Source organism: Pavona decussata, unplaced genomic scaffold, assembly GCF_977016875.1.
Source record: "Pavona decussata unplaced genomic scaffold, jaPavDecu1.1 SCAFFOLD_100, whole genome shotgun sequence".
Classification (NCBI taxonomy): domain Eukaryota; kingdom Metazoa; phylum Cnidaria; class Anthozoa; order Scleractinia; family Agariciidae; genus Pavona; species Pavona decussata.
The window spans coordinates 671,754-695,000 of record NW_028145515.1 but is presented as its reverse complement, the minus strand read 5'-3'; the positions used below and the strand labels follow the sequence as shown (position 1 = coordinate 695,000).

The 23,247-nt window shown below is 39.0% G+C and overlaps 1 protein-coding gene across 3 annotated transcripts in view; it reads left to right on the top strand.

Moving 5' to 3' along the window:
- The window catches only part of LOC146472202 (N-acetylneuraminate (7)9-O-acetyltransferase-like), a 26,726-nt gene extending 6,553 nt beyond the window's left edge, over positions 1-20,173 (top strand). For 2 of the 3 annotated variants that reach the window (XM_085119607.1, XM_085119609.1), the window contains 16 exons: positions 714-845; positions 1,571-1,661; positions 2,331-2,442; positions 3,183-3,307; positions 4,229-4,296; positions 7,156-7,288; positions 8,368-8,476; positions 9,537-9,629; positions 11,662-11,781; positions 12,203-12,359; positions 13,094-13,173; positions 13,558-13,662; positions 15,523-15,663; positions 17,845-17,922; positions 18,339-18,431; positions 19,219-20,173. In XM_085119607.1, the coding sequence (XP_084975733.1) occupies positions 714-845; positions 1,571-1,661; positions 2,331-2,442; positions 3,183-3,307; positions 4,229-4,296; positions 7,156-7,288; positions 8,368-8,476; positions 9,537-9,629; positions 11,662-11,781; positions 12,203-12,359; positions 13,094-13,173; positions 13,558-13,662; positions 15,523-15,663; positions 17,845-17,922; positions 18,339-18,431; positions 19,219-19,491 (1,910 nt within the window). In that variant the 3' untranslated portion in view covers positions 19,492-20,173. The remainder of the gene's footprint in view (positions 1-713; positions 846-1,570; positions 1,662-2,330; positions 2,443-3,182; positions 3,308-4,228; positions 4,297-7,155; positions 7,289-8,367; positions 8,477-9,536; positions 9,630-11,661; positions 11,782-12,202; positions 12,360-13,093; positions 13,174-13,557; positions 13,663-15,522; positions 15,664-17,844; positions 17,923-18,338; positions 18,432-19,218) is intronic. The other variant, XM_085119608.1, reaches the window with a different exon arrangement.
- The last annotated feature ends 3,074 nt before the right edge of the window (positions 20,174-23,247 follow it).

The following is a 23,247-nucleotide window of genomic DNA, read 5'->3' as shown; positions in this document are numbered from 1 at the left end:
TCCTGCCCTTTGGGCAGTTACAAGTAATGGTACTTGTATGTTGGGAGAGTTTGTTTCAACATCTTTGATGATCATTTCCTTAATTCTTGTGACTTGTATAGTTGATTAAGTAATGATTTTGTAAGGGGAAATATATGTGTTTGTCACTGCCTGCAGAGAAATTAGACAAGTACATGTATCTGCTAGACTTGTACTTCCTTGCGGTTCCAATTTCTTCATGAAATAATTATTATATATTTCAAATTCTTAAAGAATAAATTATTTACTCCTTGAAAAGTGATTGAAAAATACAAGCAGGTAAGAGAAGATTTCAGTGGTTGTTAATTATTTGTAGACATCCGTGTCTACAGATGAAGTTTATTTTCAATCACTGACTGACACAAAAAATCAATGTTTTCTTATTTCATGGTGAGTTATTTTTAATTCATGTCAGTGATATTTTCTATTGTCCAGACTAGATTATGCAGATTACATGCATATGTTGTATTTCAAAATTTCTTTTTGGTTATAACTTGGACATTTTTCAAACCAGTTTGATTTTTATATTTTTCCTTTGTGCCATTTTTACTACCAAAATCTGAGAGAAAATCGAAATAAAAATCAAACTTTTAAACCAAAAAATTTGGAACCACAACATATTATACCATTTTTATCGTAAAGAGTAATCAAATAATAATATGTTTTAGTTTTACACATAGTTTTCCTTTTTGCAGATAATTTAACTAAGGTTAAAAGGTCAATGGAGACTTTGGTGGCAAAAAAGAGAAATGAGAGTCAAAAGATGCAGATACCCAGGAAATCAAGTCCTTTTCCACCAGCCCCAGCTATCATTTGGATTCAGCAAGGTATTTTTTACAATAACTGTCAAAATTCCGCATGCTGATTGACTCCTAGCTATTGCCTATAAGAGTACAGACAAAAAGAACATTGATGTCAGATTATTTTAACGTGCACGCTTATTTCTCAATGAAAAGAAAGCCATTGATTCTTCTCATACTTTTTCCATGTTATTGTAAAACACAAATCGATCGATGACGGTTTTCTATGGTCTATACAGTGGACTCCTGATAACTCGAACCTTCAAGGGAAACTGAAAAAGGTTCGAGTTATAGGGAGTTCAAGTTATCGAGGGTAAAATTATACAGAAAATGACCTGAAAGGAAAGGAAAATTGGTTCGTGTTAACTAGCAGGAGGTTCGAGTTAGCAAGGGTTCGAGTTATCGGGAGTCAATTGTACTTACAGAAATGGAAATGTCTCACAGGAGGTATGTGGAAATTGGAGCATGTAAGCAATCTTTTATGAGAAGCCAAGTGTATGAGCAGTTGCAAAAATTTTGCAAGCATCAGCAAAATATACATGTATTAAGCACCCCAAGAAATTTTGTGAGTTGAATGTGAACAGAAGCAAAATGGTTCTAGCTTAATTCCCATTTTTCATCTATTAAAAAATAAGGAGAGCTCTTACTATTAATTTTAGTCAGTCAGTACTAAAAGAAATCTTGTTGTCTGTGTTGATAATGATCTTGTGGTAGCTTCAGTTGTTAATTTAATGTTATCGTTACTTCTGCAGAACCTGTTGTGAATGATAAGCTTCATGAGGCACGCAAAATGATCACCAATGAGAAGATTGAATTGTTCAATTCAATTGCTTCAGAAATGTTGTAGGTTTTCCAAACTTTAACATTTATGATAATATTGACAAAAAATAGATCTGGCTGTGTAGCACAATAATTATTGTTTGAGTACAAGGTTAAGGATGTTAAAATAGGGTACTATTGTTGAAAGTGATGATGTCACAAACTAAAGTTTTCAAATTATGGGATTTGTTGAGGTATTTTGAAAGAGCATAATGAAAAATGCCTACTTGCCAAAAATCAGTGCATCTTATTGCAATCTCGGGGTGAGATATTAGAAGTTATAATGTTATGCTCCGACGACCCCATACATAAATGTCCCAATATCTCACTTCTAAATAATTGCAGTAAGATGCTGATTTTGGGGAAGTGGGCATTTTTCATCATGCCCTTTGCAAACATCTTAATAAATCCCATAATTTCAAAAATTCAAATATTTTATGTCAGCTCTTGACTAGTACTTTTTTTTTTTACCAAGATTCACAGGTGAATGTAGTTATTAAATATAGTGTTTGCACTGTTACCCACCCATGGGCTTTCAATGGTGGGAAATAGTTGTATTGTTAGATGACATGAGACTATGAACTAGCCAATAAATGTAGTCTACACTCTTTCTATATATCACTTATAACAAATAATTGTTGATGGTATGGCATTTGATCATGAAATGATTGAGATCCATGTGTTTCATTTTAGTCCAAGGGAAAATTCATCTATCACACTGATGTGGGCATCGTTCCATGCAGCTCGCAAAAGACCTGAGGCGTCTACAGATGGCCTGCACTATGGAGAAGAAATAAAAAAATTGGTAACCTTAACTTTGTAGTCAAAATTTGTTCAGCTGTCAATCACTTGTTACAATCCATGTTTCTTGCAAAAGGCATTGGTGACCTTAAGCTGCTATGATAGCAAATATGGCAACAAAAACATAAACAAACAAAGGGTTTAAATCAGCAAACTGCTGACACTGCATTTAACTGTGCATTATAAGTGGATTCACAACAAGTGAAAAGAATCAATACACACAGCTGTCATTGCAGTTGTAATTTCAAATGTTAGGTCACTCAGTTCCAATCATCCCAGGCCATCGGTCAAACAGTCCATTCGTTCAAAACAGTGACAGACTGTTAGTCAGTCAGTCAGTCAGTTAGTCAGTCAATCAAATAGTAAGACAGCTAAACAGTCAGTCAGGTTGGTCAGTCGGTTGGTCAGTCAGTCAGTAAGTCAGTCATCCATCCCTCCTTCTGTCCAGTTGGTCATTCGGTCAACCAGCCAGTCAAACAGTCAATCAGACAGTCAGACAGTTAACCAGTTGCTCAGTCAGTCAGTCAGTCCATTCATTCATTAATGTCAGAGAGTCACTCATAGTAATTCATTTAGTCAGACATTCCAACCATTTTTTCCATGAGTCAGTTATTCAGAAAGTGTACAAAAAGAAATTAAACATACCATTTATATGTATAGCAACTGGCCACAATGAATCAAAATACATGTAAGGTGCATATAGCGGAGGCTACTGCACTACATGACTTTTGTTTCTCTTTTTAGGAACTCAACTTAATTTTCAATTATTACTGTAATCAATACCTCCAAGTCTCAGATGCGACTTGCTGTGTGCCAGCTCCTAGACTAACTCACCTTCAACGCAATACATTTGCTGTATTTATCACTTGGTGAGTTTATTGAAAATTGTCAAAAATCAATAAATGGTTGATTCTTGTAAAGACAGCAGTGGATCAAAACTGGGCTATCACTTTTTTTTCCAGTCATCAATTGAAGGTGTGCGCAGAATAATGCCCTTAGTGATGTAAGATCAAATTCTCCTTTTGTTCCACAAGTGAATACAAGGCAATTTGGAAGAGGAATCTAGCAAATGGTCAGAAGTCATTTAGGGCTTTTTTCCAGGCATCCCTTCAATTTCTAAGTGATCCAGTCAGTCATTATTCATTTTATTGGTACAACTAATATTACCTATTATATAATAAGTGTATTATCATTATTTTGTCTCACAGTGTAGTCACTTTGAGATGTAAATCGAGATGATTCAACTGCTTACTGCTAGTCTTCATCAGGCAATTAAGTCGACTGGTAAAGCGGCACCATTTGTATCAAGATGGTCAGCTGTGATTGGTGCATTTCGATCCCCATTGTCTGGCAAGAAGTTGTTCCCTTGGTGGTCGACTGGTGTACCATTCTCCTGTTGTTTTTCTCATTGCCTGATGACGACCAGCAGTAAGCAGTTGAAACGTCAGGATTTACATTGTGACACAAATGATAATGCACTGTCTGGTTATTATCGTATGTACCACAACAACCTCTTTCTATGCAACTAATTACCTGTCATTGAACAATAATAATATTGATGGGATGGTTAGTAGGGTCTATGCAGCAAGAGTTTAGGGGTATGTTTTGAAAGGTTCAATGACTTAACATTTTTTGTTGATTGGTTGTGATGTTACGTGTGTAGTACAAACATGTCCTACGTATTCTCTAAAATGAAAAAGCTTTCAAAATATTGGATAACTGTTGAGGAATTATCTTTTATGACTACTTAGAATAATTATTAATTTGTTTGATTTAATTTCTTTTTGCAGCATTATGTTGTTCTTGATTATGTTTGTCTGTCAATATTTGTGGCCTGCGGAACCCAAAGGATCAGCTGGTAAGGTTTAAAATAGAAGGACTATGGGCATACTATTAACTGACCAATAATGCTTCTTAGATTGCTTTCTGTTGTTTAATCTCAGATTCACCAAATTTGGTTTAAGGGATCGAGGCAGCAGGGTTGAGTGGTTCTGAGTGGAATCCGAAGGTTTCATATTGGTAATTGAACTGAGTGGAGTGCAATTTGGTCTGAAATCATACGCGTGATTTCAAAATCAAACGAGCGCGCAGCGCGAGTTTGATTTGAAATCACAAGTATGATTTCAGACCAAAATTGCACGACACGAAGTTCAATTACCACTTAATTACATCCATTTTGAAATCACAGAGTATCATTCTCAATATTAATATTCTATTTGTGTTAGTTCATTTCCATTTTGATGGGCTAAAGAAAGGATGCAATTTAGAGCAAAAAATGGTGCAATTTGGGAATAAATTGCACCATTTTGGACCAATCAGATTCCAAGGATCACCAGTGATTTCAAAATGGATGTAATTACAGTTTAAATCCCGCTCTCATCTCTAATAATCTGGAGTTGTATCTTGGTAGCCCTGAGTTCAACTCCTTGGCCTTGCTTGAAAATAACCAGCTGGTCTGGTCATGTATTTGTGTGCCCTTTTACCAGCGAGCCCTTCAATAATTGAAGGGCTTGCTGGTAAAAATAGACCCTAGTATCAATAATAATTATTGTTATTGATACTAGGGTCTTTGCAGTAGTCGGTTAATTTATTGTTACCGAAACTAAAACAGTGTTTGCATGAAATAGATGTGATGGAATATTTTTTTAAGAGTGGTGAATAAATAAGAATGATTTATTATTCAGTAAGTGACACAGGCATATTCGGAAAAAAATCTGAGTGCTCCTATCAGGAGTCGAACCTAAGACCTTCCGATTACTAGTTCGGATGTTCTACCACTGAGCTACAGGGCCGGATTGTTAAAAAGTCGATTAATGCTAATCTACAATTAAAAGTTAATCAAGGTTTTCATGTAGCTCATTAAAAATGGTTTAAAGGCTAATTTCAAGCGAAAGGCAAGGAAAGGCTTAAGTCAAAACTGAGGGCCAAAAATCTTTTGGAAGAATCATTATTGTTTAGTAATTAAACTTGAATCAAAGTTCACGTTAATACAGGATTAGCTTAATTGGGCTTTGAACAACTGGGCCCAGGAGACTCGTGGGAGCTAAGGCCATTAATCTAGTATGTCTGAGTATGCCTGTATCACTTACTGAATAATACATCATAAAACAGTATTGTTTTAATGTTTCCATGTGGCAGGTTTAAATTAGGCTCGATTTCCGCCGCTCTCTCAACAGCGGCTGGAAATCGAGCCTAGGTTTAAATGTGTTTTGGCCATTCAAAGTGACACTAATATAGGTGGCATCACCTCTTTACAAACACTATTCATCCTGGGCTTTTTTGATTGCCTGAGCCTGTGGCTTTGTATCTTCAACATTATTAGAGCTATCACAATAAAACCTAGCCAGCCAGTCACTTTCAAAAGGCAGCTGTGTGCGTTAGAATTTCCTGAATGCATTTGTTTTGTTTTGAAATGATATCAAAAACAGAAATTTTTGAAAATAATTCCACCACTGCATTCGTTATGAACAGGACCATCAGACAGTAGAGCCATGTTTGATGTTTTTTAGTGCCGCACTAAGACTAGGCTCGATTTACAATACAATACAGTGCAATACAATACAATACAATACAAACTGTAATGACACTCCCTGAAAAGTGCTTTTCAGTGACAATAATAATTAATTTACAACATTAAACGTCAAAACGATAAGTAAATTTATAAGTTACAATAATGCAATGCAATGATTTATACAAGAGTAAAAATTAAGCTAAAGAATGGTCGCTAAAAATAACAAGATAAAATCTTTATGTAAAAGCTAAGACACACTAGAAAGGAAAGCGGCGAATAAGTTGGCTCGAAGTTTAAGAACAGAGTTGCAGAGTTAAAAGCTGCTGCTCCCTCGGGCTCATTTCCCGAACAGCACAGGGGCACCCAACGACAGTTTTCTCTCAGATCCTATGAAACGCTATTTTAGGCTATCTGGAGTGCCTTTAAAGCTCCGTGTAGGTTCATTTTAGGCTGCGCTATAATATTTTTATCTGTTCGGTCATTCTAGGGGAACTTGAGTCTTTTTCGAAATTACTAGGGCATCCTTGTCCATTTCCCGAAAACCTTAGGTCTTATTTCCTTTCCGAAAATCTTAGCTGACCTTTTGTCGGTACCCGAAACGACATTTTTGTCAATCCGAAAACACTAGGCCTTAAATTTCCCATATCACGAAAGTTCGAGGTGAAAATTCCCTTAAGGGGGCAATTTACCTAAATTTGAATGAAATTTAAAGAGTTTTTAAGAAGGGATAGAAGAAAGAAAATGATTTTTGGAACACCAACAGACAGTTGATACCCACGCAAGAGCACCCCGGGTTGTTAGTGGACTAACTTGGTATCCGTCTATTAATTATTAAATACAAATTCTAATTTTAAAACTTCACTAAATCTTCAATATTTCTTATTTCTCTTAATTTAACCAATCCTGCTAAAAAAACTACTCCTCCCAAATATATCCCAAAATCACCCAAAAATTCACAAAATACCCCACAACACAGATTCACGGGATAATGATAGGGTTTTTGGATTGCTTGAAACGTGAATGAGAAATTGCCATTAAAGCCATGTCAAGTGGCAGAAAAATGGCGTTTAGGTGAATTGCCCCCTTAAGAAAATTGTAGGAGATTAAGGGTCTTCCGAACAGATAATTTACCGAAACGATCCGTTGGGTGCCCCTGACAGTAGCTGGTAATCAAGCCTACACTGAGACTGAATCCTTCTTTCACAGGTGCTGAGCCAACCACGCCTGGGGGCCGTCCCAGCTTCTCATTACGCTGGGTCTATTCTGATAGGATGTATCCTGTTATGAAGGCTTTGTTCAAACTGGGGCTCATAATGTTTTACTTTTATCTGTGTGACAGGTTAGTTTGACTGACTTGTTATTGTATAGTACCAGAAAATACTAACAAGTTAATTGCGGCCTCGTTGGCTAAGTATCAGGTGATATTCCACTTGATTTGCAGGATAATAATTATCCATTTAACAATTATTGTTAAATGTATGCATGACACAACTATTGCAATCAGAGGTATTATATTGGGGAAATTTTTTGTCTGTTTTCTTCTGTTTGTGCAATCAAATTAATATACGATATGAGTTAAATGTTTAGGAACTTAACAAGTTACAGTGAAACCTCTCCTTACGGACACCTCTTTAATACGGACACCTTTCTATTTAGTATTACAGACAGTTCACTTGGTCCCTGAGAGACCGAAATCCATATAAACCTACCTCTCTAAAATGGACACCTCTATAATGCGGCCACTTATCCCTGTCCCCTTAGTGTCCGTAATAAAGAGGTTCTACTGTAGAATGTTGTTGACCTTTCTCAAGAATTGACTTTGACTTTTTCAAACACTTTTCTTCTTCAAAAATTTGCACTTGAAAACTTAGGGATGGAGCTTATCTATAAGAACAGCTCATTTGCTAGTTTGTATCAATGGTGCTCAAATTTTATGAGTTCACTAGTTATGCAAGCAAAGAATTGATGAGACTTATGGAAATGGTCGCCAAGGATAAACTGTGTTAATTGTGCATCAAAATTTGATGTGAGGCGTTATTAAATGCGGCCTAAAATCTAGCCTTCAAAGTATGTTAGCTACTAGTAATAATCAAAGATTAGGGAGTGCGTTCGATGTCGCCAGGCTCTCTCTCCTTTGCCAGGTTGGTGATGATGTCATCCGCCCCTGCAAATCTGCGGGGGATGCCAGCTACACGTCTCAAGATCCATTCATTCAATCAACATTGCCCCATACATTCTCGACTCCAATCTGTATTAGGAGTACATTCTTTCTACGTCGAACGCAATGAGAAATTTATGTTTTGAGTGCATTCTTTCTACGTCGAACGCAATGAGAAATTTATGTTTTGAGACCGGCAAAAATAAGAAATGATAACATTTGCAGATGCTGTGTTTGAATTATGTTATTTTATTTTTTAGGACCAACTTGTTTTTCAAAGAACAAAAGGAATACAGTCATGCTGTGTTTGTTTTAGTTCTGATACTTTTCTTGGCTCTTGGTGCTTGGACATGGGTCCCTGTCCAACAGGTGGGTCTCCAGCTAAGGTGTGGTTTTCACTAGCGATGCAAGTACAAACAGAAGCATAAGAGCTTTATGCCAAATGAAAATGAACGTGATGCAAACACATGTGCAAGCACAAGAAAAGGAAAAATTTTGATCATTGTACTTGTGTACTCTTGCTTGCATCGAGGTCGTTTTCCTGTGAAATAAGCACTGTTATTGCGCTTTTGCTTGCACCTGTGCTTGTATTGTAAATGTGTTCAATTCGTCACCCTTCTCTACAGTGTTGGCTGCAGTCAAACGTAAAAAAAAAGAAAGAAAAAAATAAATAATAATAATAATAATAATAATAATAATAATAATAATAATAATAATAATAATAATAATAATAATAATGATAACAAATAAGAAAAGTCAATAAAAGATAAGGTTTTTACCTTGAATGCGCAATGATGAGAGCAGAGCCGAAAAAAAATATCGGTGAAACACAATTCTTCTCACAGCTTTGCGGCTTATTATCGTCTTCTCGCGGCTTTTCCGTTTGTTTTTACAGCTCTGCCACGAGGCAAACAAACTCAAATAAACCGCCCTCTACGCAGGCTAGCAGAAATTACCATCAAATTCTAAATTCTGGCATCTGCATGTGATATTTTGGAACTTTTTCCAGGGCTGGCAGAGGGCTTAATTATGCCTATAATTTGTTATTGTTATGAAAATTGTGTAATGTTTAAAAAAACGAGCAGGAGCCGATAAAACACGTACTGTAAGTTGTTTAAACGGCTTCAAAAACATTCCTGGAAAAGCGTGTGTCAATAGAGTTCATAACAACTATACTTTTGTGAACGTTGAAAATTAGCATACGAGAAAAACACTGCATATTAACGAGGAGTGTTTTATCAGCTGATAAAACATCGCGTACTAATAAGGAGTGTTTTAGTTGATAAAACACCGCATACTAATAACGAGGAGGTTTATCGAGATAAAGTCACTGCACGTGATGTATTATCGACCATCTGATAGGTCAATGGGCGTATGAATTATTAATGCGTTTTTGAAGTAATGTTCATACTTGTTATTTGTTTACTGTCAGTCGGTAGTTTTAAACAGAGATCAGACCAACGAGTGGAAAGGCTGGATGCAGCTGGTTATTTTACTGTATCATTACACTGGAGCAAGCAAGGTAACCTGAACATAATGTACAGCCAGCTTACATGTGATTCATGAAGTCTTTGTCACTAGGGAGTTTACGCAGCAGGACGGCTGATGTGGTGGGGCGGCAAATTGTCCTTGTGTAACCAACGTGACGTCCAAGTATTTACGACTCTAGATTGTAACATTCCTATACCGCTTGTGGTCTTCGCGATGTAACAGATGAAGAGAGCACCAGTTTTAGTCGCAAATCGCCTAAAAACGTGAAGGTACTAAGATGTCATGTCGGTCACACAATGATAATTCACCGTCCCCTTCCGTGAGCTCACTAATATTCTCACTGTGACGTTCTGGGGCCCGGGGGCGCCTTCTGTTTGGCCAAAGATTTTGGTTTAACCCGTTGAAATGCAAATGGTATGGCAGATGAGTCAAATCGAAATTTCCCAGAACAAATGAATGACCTTTGGAGGTACTCCACCCACTTTTTCTGTTCCAACGAATCAGACCAGAAATTCGTTCATTCACTTTATCATGTTTCACAATCATAAAAAGGAGTAGGACCAACAATTGGACTGATATCGGGAGCCATCAGCGCCTATGTAAGCTGACATCAGGTCCTATTTCTCAGAAATAATTCAACGGATGCATTTGTTGCCCGTTCGTCTTGGACATCATCATCATCATCATCATCAAATTACATACATTTTTTGATTCTACCAATGCAGTATTCAATGTTCTTGGTTGAGTAGCCCAAATTGGTCTTCTCCATAGTAATAGATGATGAATTCGCCGGAGTGCTCAACAAACAGGAGCTAGATATAACTACTAGAAGATAAACTGAGGTCTCCATCTGCTATTTAAATAAAAGTGCTCAATGGATAAACCAGAGCTAGTACAGGTAGTTTTGTGGAGTCGGACTAGTTCAAACGCATTTAGTTGCTACTCCGAGTTTCATGCTTCTCGCGAAGCAATCAGGCAACTGCCAAAAATAACGAATACAAAATGGTGACCACAGAATAAAAAAATAAAATAAATCACCTGAAAATGTGAATGTCACCATATCATAGGCGCAGACAGTTGATTTAAAACAAACTTTATATCTTTTGAAATCATTTCTTTTCCTTTGACACCCTTGAAGTGAGTGCTGTTCAAGAGCTCAAGTGCTTCACGTAATTACTGGTACTTCACTGTTGTGAAGGAGTGGTGTGCACATTTGAAGGAGGCACTTATTGGTATTTTTGCTCTTTATGCAGTGCTTATATTCAGAGGCAGTGCTTATAAGCAGGGGAGGTGCTTTTTCAAGTAGATACAACGAGTAGCCCTTTTCCCAACACCCAGCCTTTTTGGGCCAGGTTCCTTCTCTTTGTTTGTTCCTACCCAAGGACCCTTCCAGCATGGTTGCACCTGCCAGACGTTCAAGAATACACTGCTGCTGGCAAAGCTCTTTAGGTCATTGGGAGATACAAGGTCCGCCATCTCATCAGGGCAGTAGTTGCTGGGGAAATTTGTTCTTCTTGTATTAACCTTGATTTAGCCTCAAAGTAGCTCTAACTAACTTCATGCTTAAAATCTTTGTACCTTGGTTTACAGTATTACATGTATGTGTAGTTGAGCAGCCGATCACTCTGTTTTTTACAAAGCAATCTTGCTAATTCCATAAACTTGTCAGTCATCTTAAAGCATTAAAGGGACTATGTCACCCCAGGCGCATGCGCGCGTTGATGAGAAGCACCTTGAAATCGTTGGCCCAATTTTTTCAAATACTGTTGGAGAGTCCAGGAAGTTATTTTCATCTGTTTGAATCGCGTTCATTATTATTAGATTCATTAGCTGAATTTGTTATTTACAAACGTTCTTTCCTAAATACAGAAGCTGTTTGTTGCGATATTTTTGAAAGCTTTAGTTTTGCAGTTGCGGAAAAGTAAAAATCCCGCAACCAGTTGTATGCAAATTAGTTTCAACCCGACTCTATGGCGCATATGCTCCAGCTGACAAAGTCCCTTTAGTTTAAAACTAATGCAGTATGCTCACAGAATATAATTCATTTGTTGTTTCCTCAACAGGTTCTCCCGATTTATGTGTTTATAAGGCTCCTCGTAGCATCGTATCTTTTTCTCTCTGGCTATGGTCATTTCTCATTCTTTTGGAACAAAGGAGACTTTGGGCTGTACAGATTTTGTCAGGTAACTTGAAAGTGACTTGTTTGGTAAAAATAAGTTAAAATAAACTAAGTGCCAGAAATAGTTCGCTGAAGATTAATATAATCAGAAATAATTATGTAATGTCACGCAAATAGTTTTGCTCGAATTCAGTCCGATCGGACTCCCCTAAAAATGACTCCATGCGAGTACCGCACTGTTTGAAGCTCAGTATACCGCCGTTGAAAACTATTTGTCTTAAAGCTTGGTTTTCCTCAAAAATCAACCTTTCCAGATTCCAGTTAGATCGGGATAATGTTCCTAATTATTATTCCATGCAAAGTACCTTTGAATGAAACTTAGTTCAAGAGATTTATGTTTGTTACTTAAGGTTGAACTTCTAAGTATCGAGCAGTAACATGTACACAACGGGAAATACAAAGTTTCTGCCATTCTCGCATTTCAGGTTTTAACAAGAATGAATATCCTGGTAGCTGTTCTTTGTCTAGTCATGGGCCGTCCATACCAGTTTTACTATTTTGTGCCCTTGGTAACGTTCTGGTTTGTGGTCAGCTATGTTGTTTTAGTAATGTGGCCCAGAGTCACGGCTGCTCTTGTTAAAGGTAAGCTTGAGAAGATTTTTGTCTCCTGATCAAACATTGTGATCGTGTGCTCTAAACAAACATTGTGCTAAAATGTTTTAATCAAGCCTGGTTTTGTGCTCTGGTTGAGTATTCGGACGAGGTTTTCTGAGCAATTGTTTTGTTCTGATCGAGTATTCTGACAAGGGTTTGTAATCACATTCTGACCAGGAGTAATAGTTAAGAATTATTGTAACTATGTCCTTTGATTTAGTGTGCTTTGGATCATTCTGATTCTTATTAGGTATTTTGGTTGAGGTTTTCTAATCATGTGTTTAAGTCATAAGTGGTTGTTGTTTTGATTAAGTCTTCTAATTAGGTGTTCTGATCAAGCATTCTGATCAGTTCTATAAATCAAGTACATTCGGATCAGTTGTTCTCATAAAGCATTCTAATCAGTTGTTCTATAAATCAATGAAGTATATTCTGATCATTTGTTCTCATCAAGCATTCTGATCAGTTGTTCTATAAATCAAGTACATTCGTATCAGTTGTTCTCATTAAGCATTCTGATCAGTGGTTCTAATCAAGTATTCAGATCAGTTGCCCTCATCAAGTATTCCGATCACTTGTTGTAATCAAGTATTCTGATCAGTTTTTCTAATAACCAAGTACTCTGATCAGTTGTTCTAATACCTAAGTACTCTGATCAGTTCTAATCAAGTTATCTTATGACGGTAATAAGAGCTAATACCGATTTGTGTTTTCTTTTGCAGATAGCCACAAGCATTATTTTACTATGTTGATCAAGTTTTTTCTACTGTTTGTTGGAATTTCTATAATTTGGGGCTCACCGGTAAGTGGTCTGTTCTCAGTGTAGTTGTTTAGTCTGCAGCTAATTTCTTTCTCACAGCACAGTACTGCTAGCGAACACTTAAAATTTCTTTCATTTTAATCTATGTATTTCCTCGCGAAGCGAAGTTAATAAATTTGTCGGGCCGAAGGCCCAAGCGGAGCTAAGCCGCGCGAATTCGAGCGAAAAGGCCTCGCTTCGCGAGGAAAAAGACTTGGCTGGAGAATATCGTTCGTTACACCTAGGACTTCGTTATAAAGAGGTTCGTTAAATCGAGGCTCCACTGTATCAGTTACTAAGATGCAATCCCTTTCGCTTTCTCTCCAAAGTTGTAGCCGGATGGGTATCGTTTTTGACATTTTGTTTAATTGTTATTTCTCCTCTCAGACTCTGTGTCAATGGATATTTTCCCAGTGGGCGATAAAGGAGTTGTTTATCGATGAGAATGACAATGTACGTGAGTGGTGGTTCCGATCATGGCTGGACAGATATGTGAGTATAGGCTCTTACATGCACTCAGTAACCCTCAGTGAGTACACACCCTGATTGGTTGGTATCATTGCCTCTGTTACTATGAATACATAGTAGATATTTCCAACCTCATTCTCAAGGTTCATCTCTCCACTGGGTTAAACTGGACCGTCAACGCCTTGTTAATAAATCAATAATGATGTACAAGATTGTAAATAGTATGGTTGCGGAATATCTTAGTTCACGCTTTGTCGTCCGTTCTAACACTTTAACTTATAACCTAAGAGATAGTGATGGTACGCTTGCTATCCCACAGCCCCGCACTAATTATTGTAAAAGAAGTCTGTCTTACAGCGGAGTTGTACTGTGGAATAGGCTGCCCTTGAATATTCGACAGTCGCTGTCTCTTAATGAATTTAAATCTAAGTTGAAGAATTATGATTTTGACAGTAGTCTTACATACATTTTATTTTGTTTGTATACACGGCTTCCTTGTAAAGCAGGTTTTTATCATTTCTCTTATTGTAGTAGTTATTTACAACATTAATTTATTTAAGTAGTTAGATTTATTTAAATTAAATATTGTATAGTCCAGGCCCCAGTTGTCCAAAGGCCGGAAAACTTTATCCGCTGGATAAGGCACTATTCATGCTCCAAAATATGCTTCACGTTAAACGTTGTCCAAGGTTTTCGTACACTTACAAACTTAACTGTATTCAGAGTGTGCATATTCACTTGAACAAGAGGAAATACTGAAATCTTTGCCCAGATTGAAACTGTCGGATAGTGACTTATCCGACACAGGATAAAGTTATCCGGCCTCTGAACAACTGGAGCCTGAAGGAAACACCGTGTCTATTAAGATTTACTACTCCGAATGCTCTATCACTGAGTTAAAGGTGCCCTGCTAGCAGAGCGTTTCTTTCTGGCAAGTCTTCTAGCTCGTATCGTACGAAGTCCTTCGCGTCGCTCTGGTATTTCGCGTAGTAGCCGAAATATCAGAGGGCGAATGACTTCATACGTGGTTAAAATATTGCCAGAAAGAAACACTCTGCTAGCAGGGTGAGTTATAGGAGACTCGTCTGAACGTAAAAATCAGGGCCTACTCACTGCAATGCTCTGAGGGTCTTTCTACAGCTAAATTTCAATTCTGTCTCTTAACCCAGAGCCAATTACACAGGCTTGTAACGAAGTTAACTTTTGAGTCTGTGGACAAATTTCTATGGTCTGACCATTCAAATAAAACATCGTTTGCAGTACTTTCCCATGGCACTGTTTGTTTTTCAGTATTTGACAAGATGAAATTTTGGATTTTTCTTGAATTTTGATGTCAGTTTGGCAGCCTTTTATAATAATAATAATGATCGTTTATTTAACTTTTTTGCAGCATAAACTGAATTACAAGGCGGGTTATTAATACATATACAAATATCTCGGAATTGTGACACATAAATATAACTGTTAATGTTAAGACATATCACATTTCGCTATTTTAAACGAGATTCTGGTATTTGATGGTGCAGAAATTTCCAAATCTAGCTGTTAGTTCCTGCGGAGGCAGCCACAAAAACAGATTCTCCTGTTCTAAGGGCATACGGTCTTGTGTTCGCAACTCTCGGCACTAAGCTTCGTAGCAGGTCGGAAGAAGAGTAACTTCGCATGAGAAATGTTATACACGCATCCTCCCTCCTCTGGCACTGCCCAGAGAAGGAAAAATTATTTTAGCGCCCTCTTTTGTATTGATTCAATTTGATCACTTAAGTATTGCGTGAGGCCAGCCCAAGTGGGACTCGCATACTCTAAAACAGACCTGATGATAATTTTGATGATGATGATTTCTGACGATTTTGGAGTGACATTTTATTATTTGTTTATTTTCAGATTTCTCTCTTTGGAATGGTATTCGCCTTAGCGTACTGCACTGGAAAATACCTCAAATTATTTGACGATAACAACAAAAGAACTCTATTCTCCGGACCCGCACGAGTTGCTTGTCTTGTCTTTGCTGTTGGGGCTCTTGTGGTAAGTTTAGCAGTGAAAAAACACAATCTCATGTTGGAGTTTGGAGCTGAATCTTCTGGTTTTTTTATTGTTTTGAGAGCCTATGGCTGGCGGCATTGTCCGCGCGCGAATTGAAAGTTTTGGCGGGAAAGATGCGACGTGAGTCGCGACAACGAGTAGCGCAAGCCGCCAGTTCGCTGACCGTTCTCGCGGCTCCTCCGGCCAAACTTCGCGTTCTCCCAACATCCCGCCAGCTGCGCAGGCTAGTGTTATGAGGGACGTCCTTCTTGTTAGATAAACTCAGTTGGTAGCGCTCCAGCGGGTAGTCAGAATGCCAGCCGTGTGTCCGTGAGTCAGCGCGAAGAGTCGCTAGTCGCTGAGAGGATGTTCGATCGTTGGTTTGAATCCGGTCGGATCAACACGCTTTCCGTTTAGCTAAAATTTTCTGTTGGAAATTCCGGAAACTTTCCGTATCAAATGTAATTCATAACAAAACTTGAGCATTATCTTTAGGTTCAGTTTCTCTTGATGGAAAAACGTTTCTGGGTTTTTGAAATGGCGCCAAACCTGTGACACTTTCCGTTAAATCAAGAAATGTAAGGCCTTGTGACGTTTGCTTGGGACTAGTTTACACTCGTGTACGACGCAAGCAGAAACGCAACATAAGGGCAGGAAAAGGTTCCTTTACTATCACAGCTTTAAACATCAAGAACAAGTGACATGCGCAAACGCACGGCGAAGAGGAGTGTTACACGTGCAATTTCGCCCCCAACTTGTCTCTCGCAATGACGTTACGTTGCACGTTGCAGGACAAAATGAAGACCTTTTGATTCTAGTACGAGAACGGGAATGAGTACGAGTTTTTCCAATGGAGAAAAAGTACGCACGCGAGAACTAGTGTCATTTTGGCGGAAAAAAACGAGATAGAAATTTATACAATAAAGAATTGAAAAATTGTCAAATACTTGTGAAATGTTCGTGACGCGGCGCTTCGTCTCGGCCAAGAGACTCTTCAGAGACCTTCAGAATTTATAGGCAAACTCCTTGAGCATCACGCCCAAAGTCCCGTTCGCAAATTCAAGACGAGATAGGGGTTATCATTTTACTACGAGTTTTTGTGAGAACGGCTTAGCGGGCGGCGAAAACAAGTCCTCGAAGCCTAGGTGATCTCGTCTTCTTGGTATCACGAAAGGGCTTAGCAATCATCGAGAACAACTGCGTAAAGTTCAGTTCGTTGCCAGCAAAGAGTAAAACGAAGCTTCCTGGGATATATTTAACAATTAGACGGCGAGTTCGAGGTTCCTATCGGCTGATAGTTGGCGAAGGGCGAAGCCCCGAGCCAACTATCAAAGGCGATAGAAACCGAGAGCGAGCCGTCTAATTGTTACCTCAGTGATCGATCTATGAAAGAAAAAAATCTTTTTATTATTTGTGCAATGATACAAGCTAAATTGCGCGCGCTCTGACAAACTGCCGTCTATCGATCGATAGACGGCATCTGTGTAGCCAATCAGATTGCGCGTTAGGCGATAGTCGGTCACTGAGGTATGCTAAATCTTCTTAGTACTTCGCTAAAAACTTGAAATCAAATCTCGTATTCATAGTCGTACTCGTGCTAGAATCTTCAAGGTGCATTTTCATGGTGATTGTGCCGTATTTTTGTCAAAACTGCTCAAACATTTGACGAAAAACGTCTTTGTTAACGTGAAATTGCTCTCAGAACACCGGGAAGAAAATGTGAAGGGATTTCTCCAAGGAAGAACAAACTATGTCTAGTTTTTAGCAACTTCTCTAAAATACACAAGAAATTAAGTTGAAAAAATTGGCCAATTTTGTCAAGTTGTAATCCATTTCCATCCTAACCATCTGCAGACAAAAATGATTGACACTACTTTCTGTACACTAGTAGGGTTATTGTTAACACAACTGAACCAGTATTTTAACGATTCTATCAATTGAAGTGTGTTTTTTGGCTATTCAAAGTAACACTAAAATATGTGACACTGCCCCTTTAAGGTCTCTATGGTCTGCTATAACACGGAGCGCCGTTAACTGCGTCGTACTTGTAACCAACTCGTTTTCGTTCCAATGGCATTTTTTGTTTCCTTGTACCAAAGGCTGAAACGGAAAGTTTGATCGGCCGACATGATGGTCACCCTCTCTTCCTGAAGCTCACTGATCGTTTTCTTTGTTTTATTCCAGGGTTATAGTATCCAAGCTTTCACATGCAGTTCAAAATTCTCTTGCAACGACACTCACTCCGTAGCGTCTTTTATACCTGTAAGTATTGTACAGCACTGAGATAATTCTTTCCTTTTCTTTTTTTCCTCCCGTTACTGAGTTCTAGTGAACGACATATTGGGATTACTGCGATAAAAATATTCTCTAGCGCGTCAAACGGGGAAGCTCAAGTTTCGTTAGAGACATTTATATTTCTATCAACAAAAAACTAATATGGGAGTTGGAATGGGTAACGTTCACTCAAAATCTCGCGCGGCTCTCGCTAGAAAGGGGCAGGGAAGAGGGGAATTGAGCGCGCTCGCGAAGCGCGGAAGAGAGGGTAAAGAAAGCTTCCTTTCCCTCTCCCTCGCGATCCCGCGCTTCGCGCTCGCGTCCGGTTGCCCTCTGCCCTCTAACACCTGTCATACAGGCTGATGCCTAAATGCCATCGACTAATACAATTTTTTATTTTGCAGATAACAGCTTTTATCCTTCTCAGAAATGTTCCTGGTCCATTTAGGTCTAAATTCAGTAAATTTTACGCCTGGGTTGGCACCATCTCTCTGGAGGTAATAGTCTAGCGTAATAGACCTTTCCAAAAACTATACGGTAGATTTCTGGATATTTCTTTGTGTTGAACAAAAAATCAGTTTAATTTGTTTGGTGACCTTTTGGTGAACGTTTCTTTGCGGAATCTTTTATTTGGTATCATGTAATGATCGAGACAAATTATCTCGAGAGGTGTTGGATCACGCGAGCGAAGCGTAACAAGCGTGGGGAAGATAGGCGATCGCGCGAGTGCTATAAGCACAGTATTTTTTTTAAATCAATATTTATACAGGGTGTCCAGTTTAGCAAGGCTAGTTTAAATAGAGCCCTGATACAATAATAATTTACGGGAAACAGTATCTACACTAGAGGCTCTAAGTTGCTTGGGGTCGAAAAGACTTTTAGGTGGTAGCAAAACGCGCGCTGTATATTTGAGTGTTTAGCAAGCGACATGGAAGAGACGTTTAGATTATTTCGCACCTCGGCGGACGGCAAAGTAGTCTACTTCATAGCCGTCGTTTGGGCTTGTCACGGACAAAAGGCGGCTACGAAGGAGACTAATGACAAAGAAGATCCCGGAGTACATTGCTACGGGACACACGCGTGATTCTCGTCTTCACTACACTTTTCCATATACGGTCAACCTCGTTTCCAGGGCTTCCTTACCTTTCTGCCCCCTCTCCCCTCCCCTTAGGAAGGCCTGATACGCAGGTTATAAGACACGTGACACCCGCGACCCAATTTGAATGGCGTTCTCTACGTCGAAGGTAATTACTGATATTCTTGATACTTTGGTTTGTTTTTCAGTTGTTTATAGCTCAGTACCATATTTGGCTCGCACATGACACCAAAGGAATTTTGGTGCTCATTCCAGGTCAGCCTTTTCTCAACGTCCTCCTCACAACGTTCGTGTTTGTTTGTATCAGCCACGAGATTCAGAAGGTGTCTGGAGTGCTGGCCAACGCTCTCATCACCAAAGACATTAAAACAATGCTGCGGAGGGTGGGGTTTTTTATCTTCATGTTGATAATTATTTGGTGGCACAAGACGCATCATGATCCAAAGCCAAAGTTAGCCTGAAAGAGGGCGAATCTACAGGTGCGAACCGACTAGGGCGAAAGCACAAGTGCCAGATTTTCTTGGAAGTGCTTTTTTAGTCGAATTTACAGCAATCAATCCGTTAACCTTTATTTATACACGATCAGAAGAAAAAGCTAAAAGCTTACAGGGTCGTGTAAGAAACAAATCGAGAAAGTTCAAGTCCAGACTTGTATCAAGACTTGAAAGTCGTGTGTATGATGTCAGTGTCGGGGTACGAGTGCAATTTTCGACAAATTGTCTAGCGAGTTTCGGCAAATCATCGGGCTGCTCTCGTCTAATAAGGCAATTTCCGAATTGTCTTACGCCTCGTTCTGAACCGGAGGTCTTGCTGACGCTCTTTTAGATGGAAATTTTGGCTTACTTGAAGGCTGTGTGCCATGACTCACCTTGAAATCGAGGCTTACAGCCGACTCGGAAATGCCCGAAAGAGGTACTCTTCCCCATATTATAGCGAAGAAGAAAAGGCTAAGAACTTGCGTCATAATAAGCGCGTAAAAGTGATATTTGTTCTATGAAGTCTTACCAAGCACATTGAGTTTATCTTCTTTGTGAACTTGACTTGAAATAGAAAATGTATATGAAATTTTGAATGATAGATATGTTATACATATATGTAGAGTATATGACATATGAAATATATGAACGTGACTCTTTTAGCGTGGCCCTGTTGCAGTGGTTTTATTATCCGATACCTTGCAAAGTCTTGTGATTGGCAAACTGGAGTTAAAACAAGCGTCGTCAATTGCTGGGGTGCAGGAGGGATTACGAGGTAGAGTGGGGGGGGGGGGGGGGGAGGGTGTGAATGAGCCCCAGTCGTCTCACGTGTTCTTGAATCATAAGAGGCGAGGGTTGAAGGGAGGGGGTCTCCACTCTCTATTCCTTTCCATCCTAGTCCTGGTGCTTTCTTGTCACGCAGAACTCGTCAATGGACGCGTTACATGACCCACTTTTGAAGAAAATTATGGGTTGCAGAATATCAGAAATATCCAAAACACAAAAAGTAAACGGCCAAGCTTAAATCGTTTTAAGGGCGATTTAGACGGTACGATTTTCTCTTACGACTGTCGCATGCGATTTCTAGAGCGCGCGCTGCTTGCGTCACGTAAAAATCGTACACAGCTCTCGCCATTCAACACTGAACACTTGTCGCATGCGACAAGCTTGCGCCATGCCTACAGCACGAATCGCGTCGTGTAAATCAACCTACAACATCCTTACGACAGACGCACACAACACGAAAAATGTCGTAGGATTTTAAATGCCTCTTCCGCACGTCAGGAGCCTTAAAACTTTCGGCCAGTCTTGCAATTCTCTTTCCAATATTAATATTTGGCATTTCCTTTATAGTTACCACCAATTATAAAATTTTTAGGTTTTAAAAGACTTGGGTCATGTAATTCTAGCTACAAAGGAACTATTGAAACAAGAAAATTATTGATAGATGGATTAATATTTGATAGATTTTGTGCCCAATAATCGGAGATCTGGGCACGAGATTGGAAGGTCATTGCATTTAGCACGAAAGTTTCTTTGCTGTGCCAACATTCATTTCTTTCTTTCTTTCTTTTTTTTTTTTTTAATTCGTTGCATGAAGCAATAGTTAAAATCACAGTGGCACAAAAGCACTGTGGGGGATGACACAACCCCGAGAGTACCAGTCACTTATCCATTGTCCTCAGGCTTTTTGGCCAGCGGTTGGTCGCAAGAAGAGACCTTGTGTTCAGTACCGCAGAAATCCTGCCGTAAAAAAAATTGAGTACCCCAGAGGAGAGCGAAATCAAAAGAGTCTGAAGCTGAAAGGATGAGCTGAATTCTCAACTTCCTGCTATTTCTCAGCGTTCGGTTAGGGGCAGCAATTGGTTAATTTTCTGGGCTCTTTTTACCAGCTATCGGTTAAAAAATGCGGCGTTCCCCACGGCTGACAGTTAAAATTTTGGTCATAAGTTTCCAGCTATCAGATTTTAAAAAACACCATTCTGCGGCTCAAGGTACTTTACTACTCGGCGCAAGTACGTATCGATTGTTTTCAAGAACACTGAATTTCTTCGGTATCGACAGTAAGGAAAAAGATTCAAATGTGGCGTCTGTGCATTTTACCACAATACCCTGCGAACCTAACAATCCTCAGCCTCAACGTTCTTATAAAAATGGTTCTTATAAAAAAAAAACTGAGTGTATTTGTGCTGGATGTCACAACAGCTCGGATGTTGCTTTAAAATGTTGTGACTCAGTTGTTAGGCTTTAACAAATAATCGTCTATAATAATCGTCTAGGATGCAATATTTTGTCTTGTGGGCATGCCCACGCTTCAGACAGTCGTGCGTGGTTTTCTGGTCCAGTGCTTTCTCTTTTTACACAAAATCAACTTTTACATGTAACAACATTGCGAACTGACCCTATTATTAAAGTACTTTCTTTTCCTCCGATTATCACGTACTTTTCTGAGGCGCAGAGCTCCTAACTGAGATAAACTTTGATAATGGTAATGTAAACACTCCAGTTAGCAAAACAAATCTTTTGCATGATTAATATATATGAAAGGGAATAGACTCTTTACAAATTAAATGGTTGGTCGAGTTTGTATTTAAAAATATCGCTAATTGAAGGCTCGAAGGTCGCAGTTATTTTTAACTCAACTGTTTCGTTTTTTTGTGGCTTCAGGCGATGCAATTTATGGTACATGTCAATCGAGTGAGCGTTAAAGCGCTTTGTAATTATAATTCAGTTCAAGAAATACAAAATCCCAATGATAAATTTATAATGAAAAATACGTTGCGCTGATTTTCAACGTGAACTTCTTGAAGAAATATCTGACTACAGTTACATCTCGGGAACTTCGAACAACGAAAAGTGTCCGTGATTTTTGATTATTTCATGATCTGGGCCGGGTTGTTCGAAAGCCGATCTACCCGATCCAGCCGGAGATTTTTTTGCCCGATTCCGGGGAGGGGAGCGGGGGAGGGGAGGGGGTGCGAAGATTCTTATTACGACAGAAAGTTCCATACGTTGGGGCTGGGGGGGGGGGGGGGATGGGAAGGGGGTTCGCCATCGTTCAAGCTCTTTCCCTCTCTTGCACCCCGTCCTTGTACCTCAACCCTTAAAGAAAAGACAAAGCCTAGTATTTTGTTTCCTTTGACAAACTATGTTCCCTTCATTTCTGCCAGGAATTTCTGCTTGAATTTTGCTGCCTCTCTTTCTGTATATTCAGTTGCTAATGCTACCCCTCTCGCTAACAGTCTTTTTCTTTGCGTCTCTTTATACTTAAGTACCCTCTTAATCACATGGAAATGAGCTCGTGCTCATACTACAAGAGATCGAGGGTTAACTGATGCACCCCCATCGCCGGGCTTTTTGTTTTGTATCTAATTTTCTTCTTTGTTTTGATTTTAATCCTGACTGTCTTGTCAGTGCTACCTGGGCGTGCGATAGGCTGCAATAATTTTGTTTTAGTTTCTTTTTCAAATACGTTTGTCTAGTCGTTTAAGAAGACCACAAGAAAAAACTTTCTCTTCTCCCCTCCCCACGGTCGGACAGGTTTAGCCTGTCTACCTCCCGGCAAAAAACAGATAACGTTTCCCACGCGTCAAAGCCAGCAAAGATATAATTTCATAAATTCTCACCGACATGAATCACTTCTTTCATCACCAGGAGAAATGAAGAAAGGTAACAAAAGTTTGATCTTCTGTAGCCAATGCAGACAGAAAATGCGCTTAATTATGCTCTTCATTGTTTGGT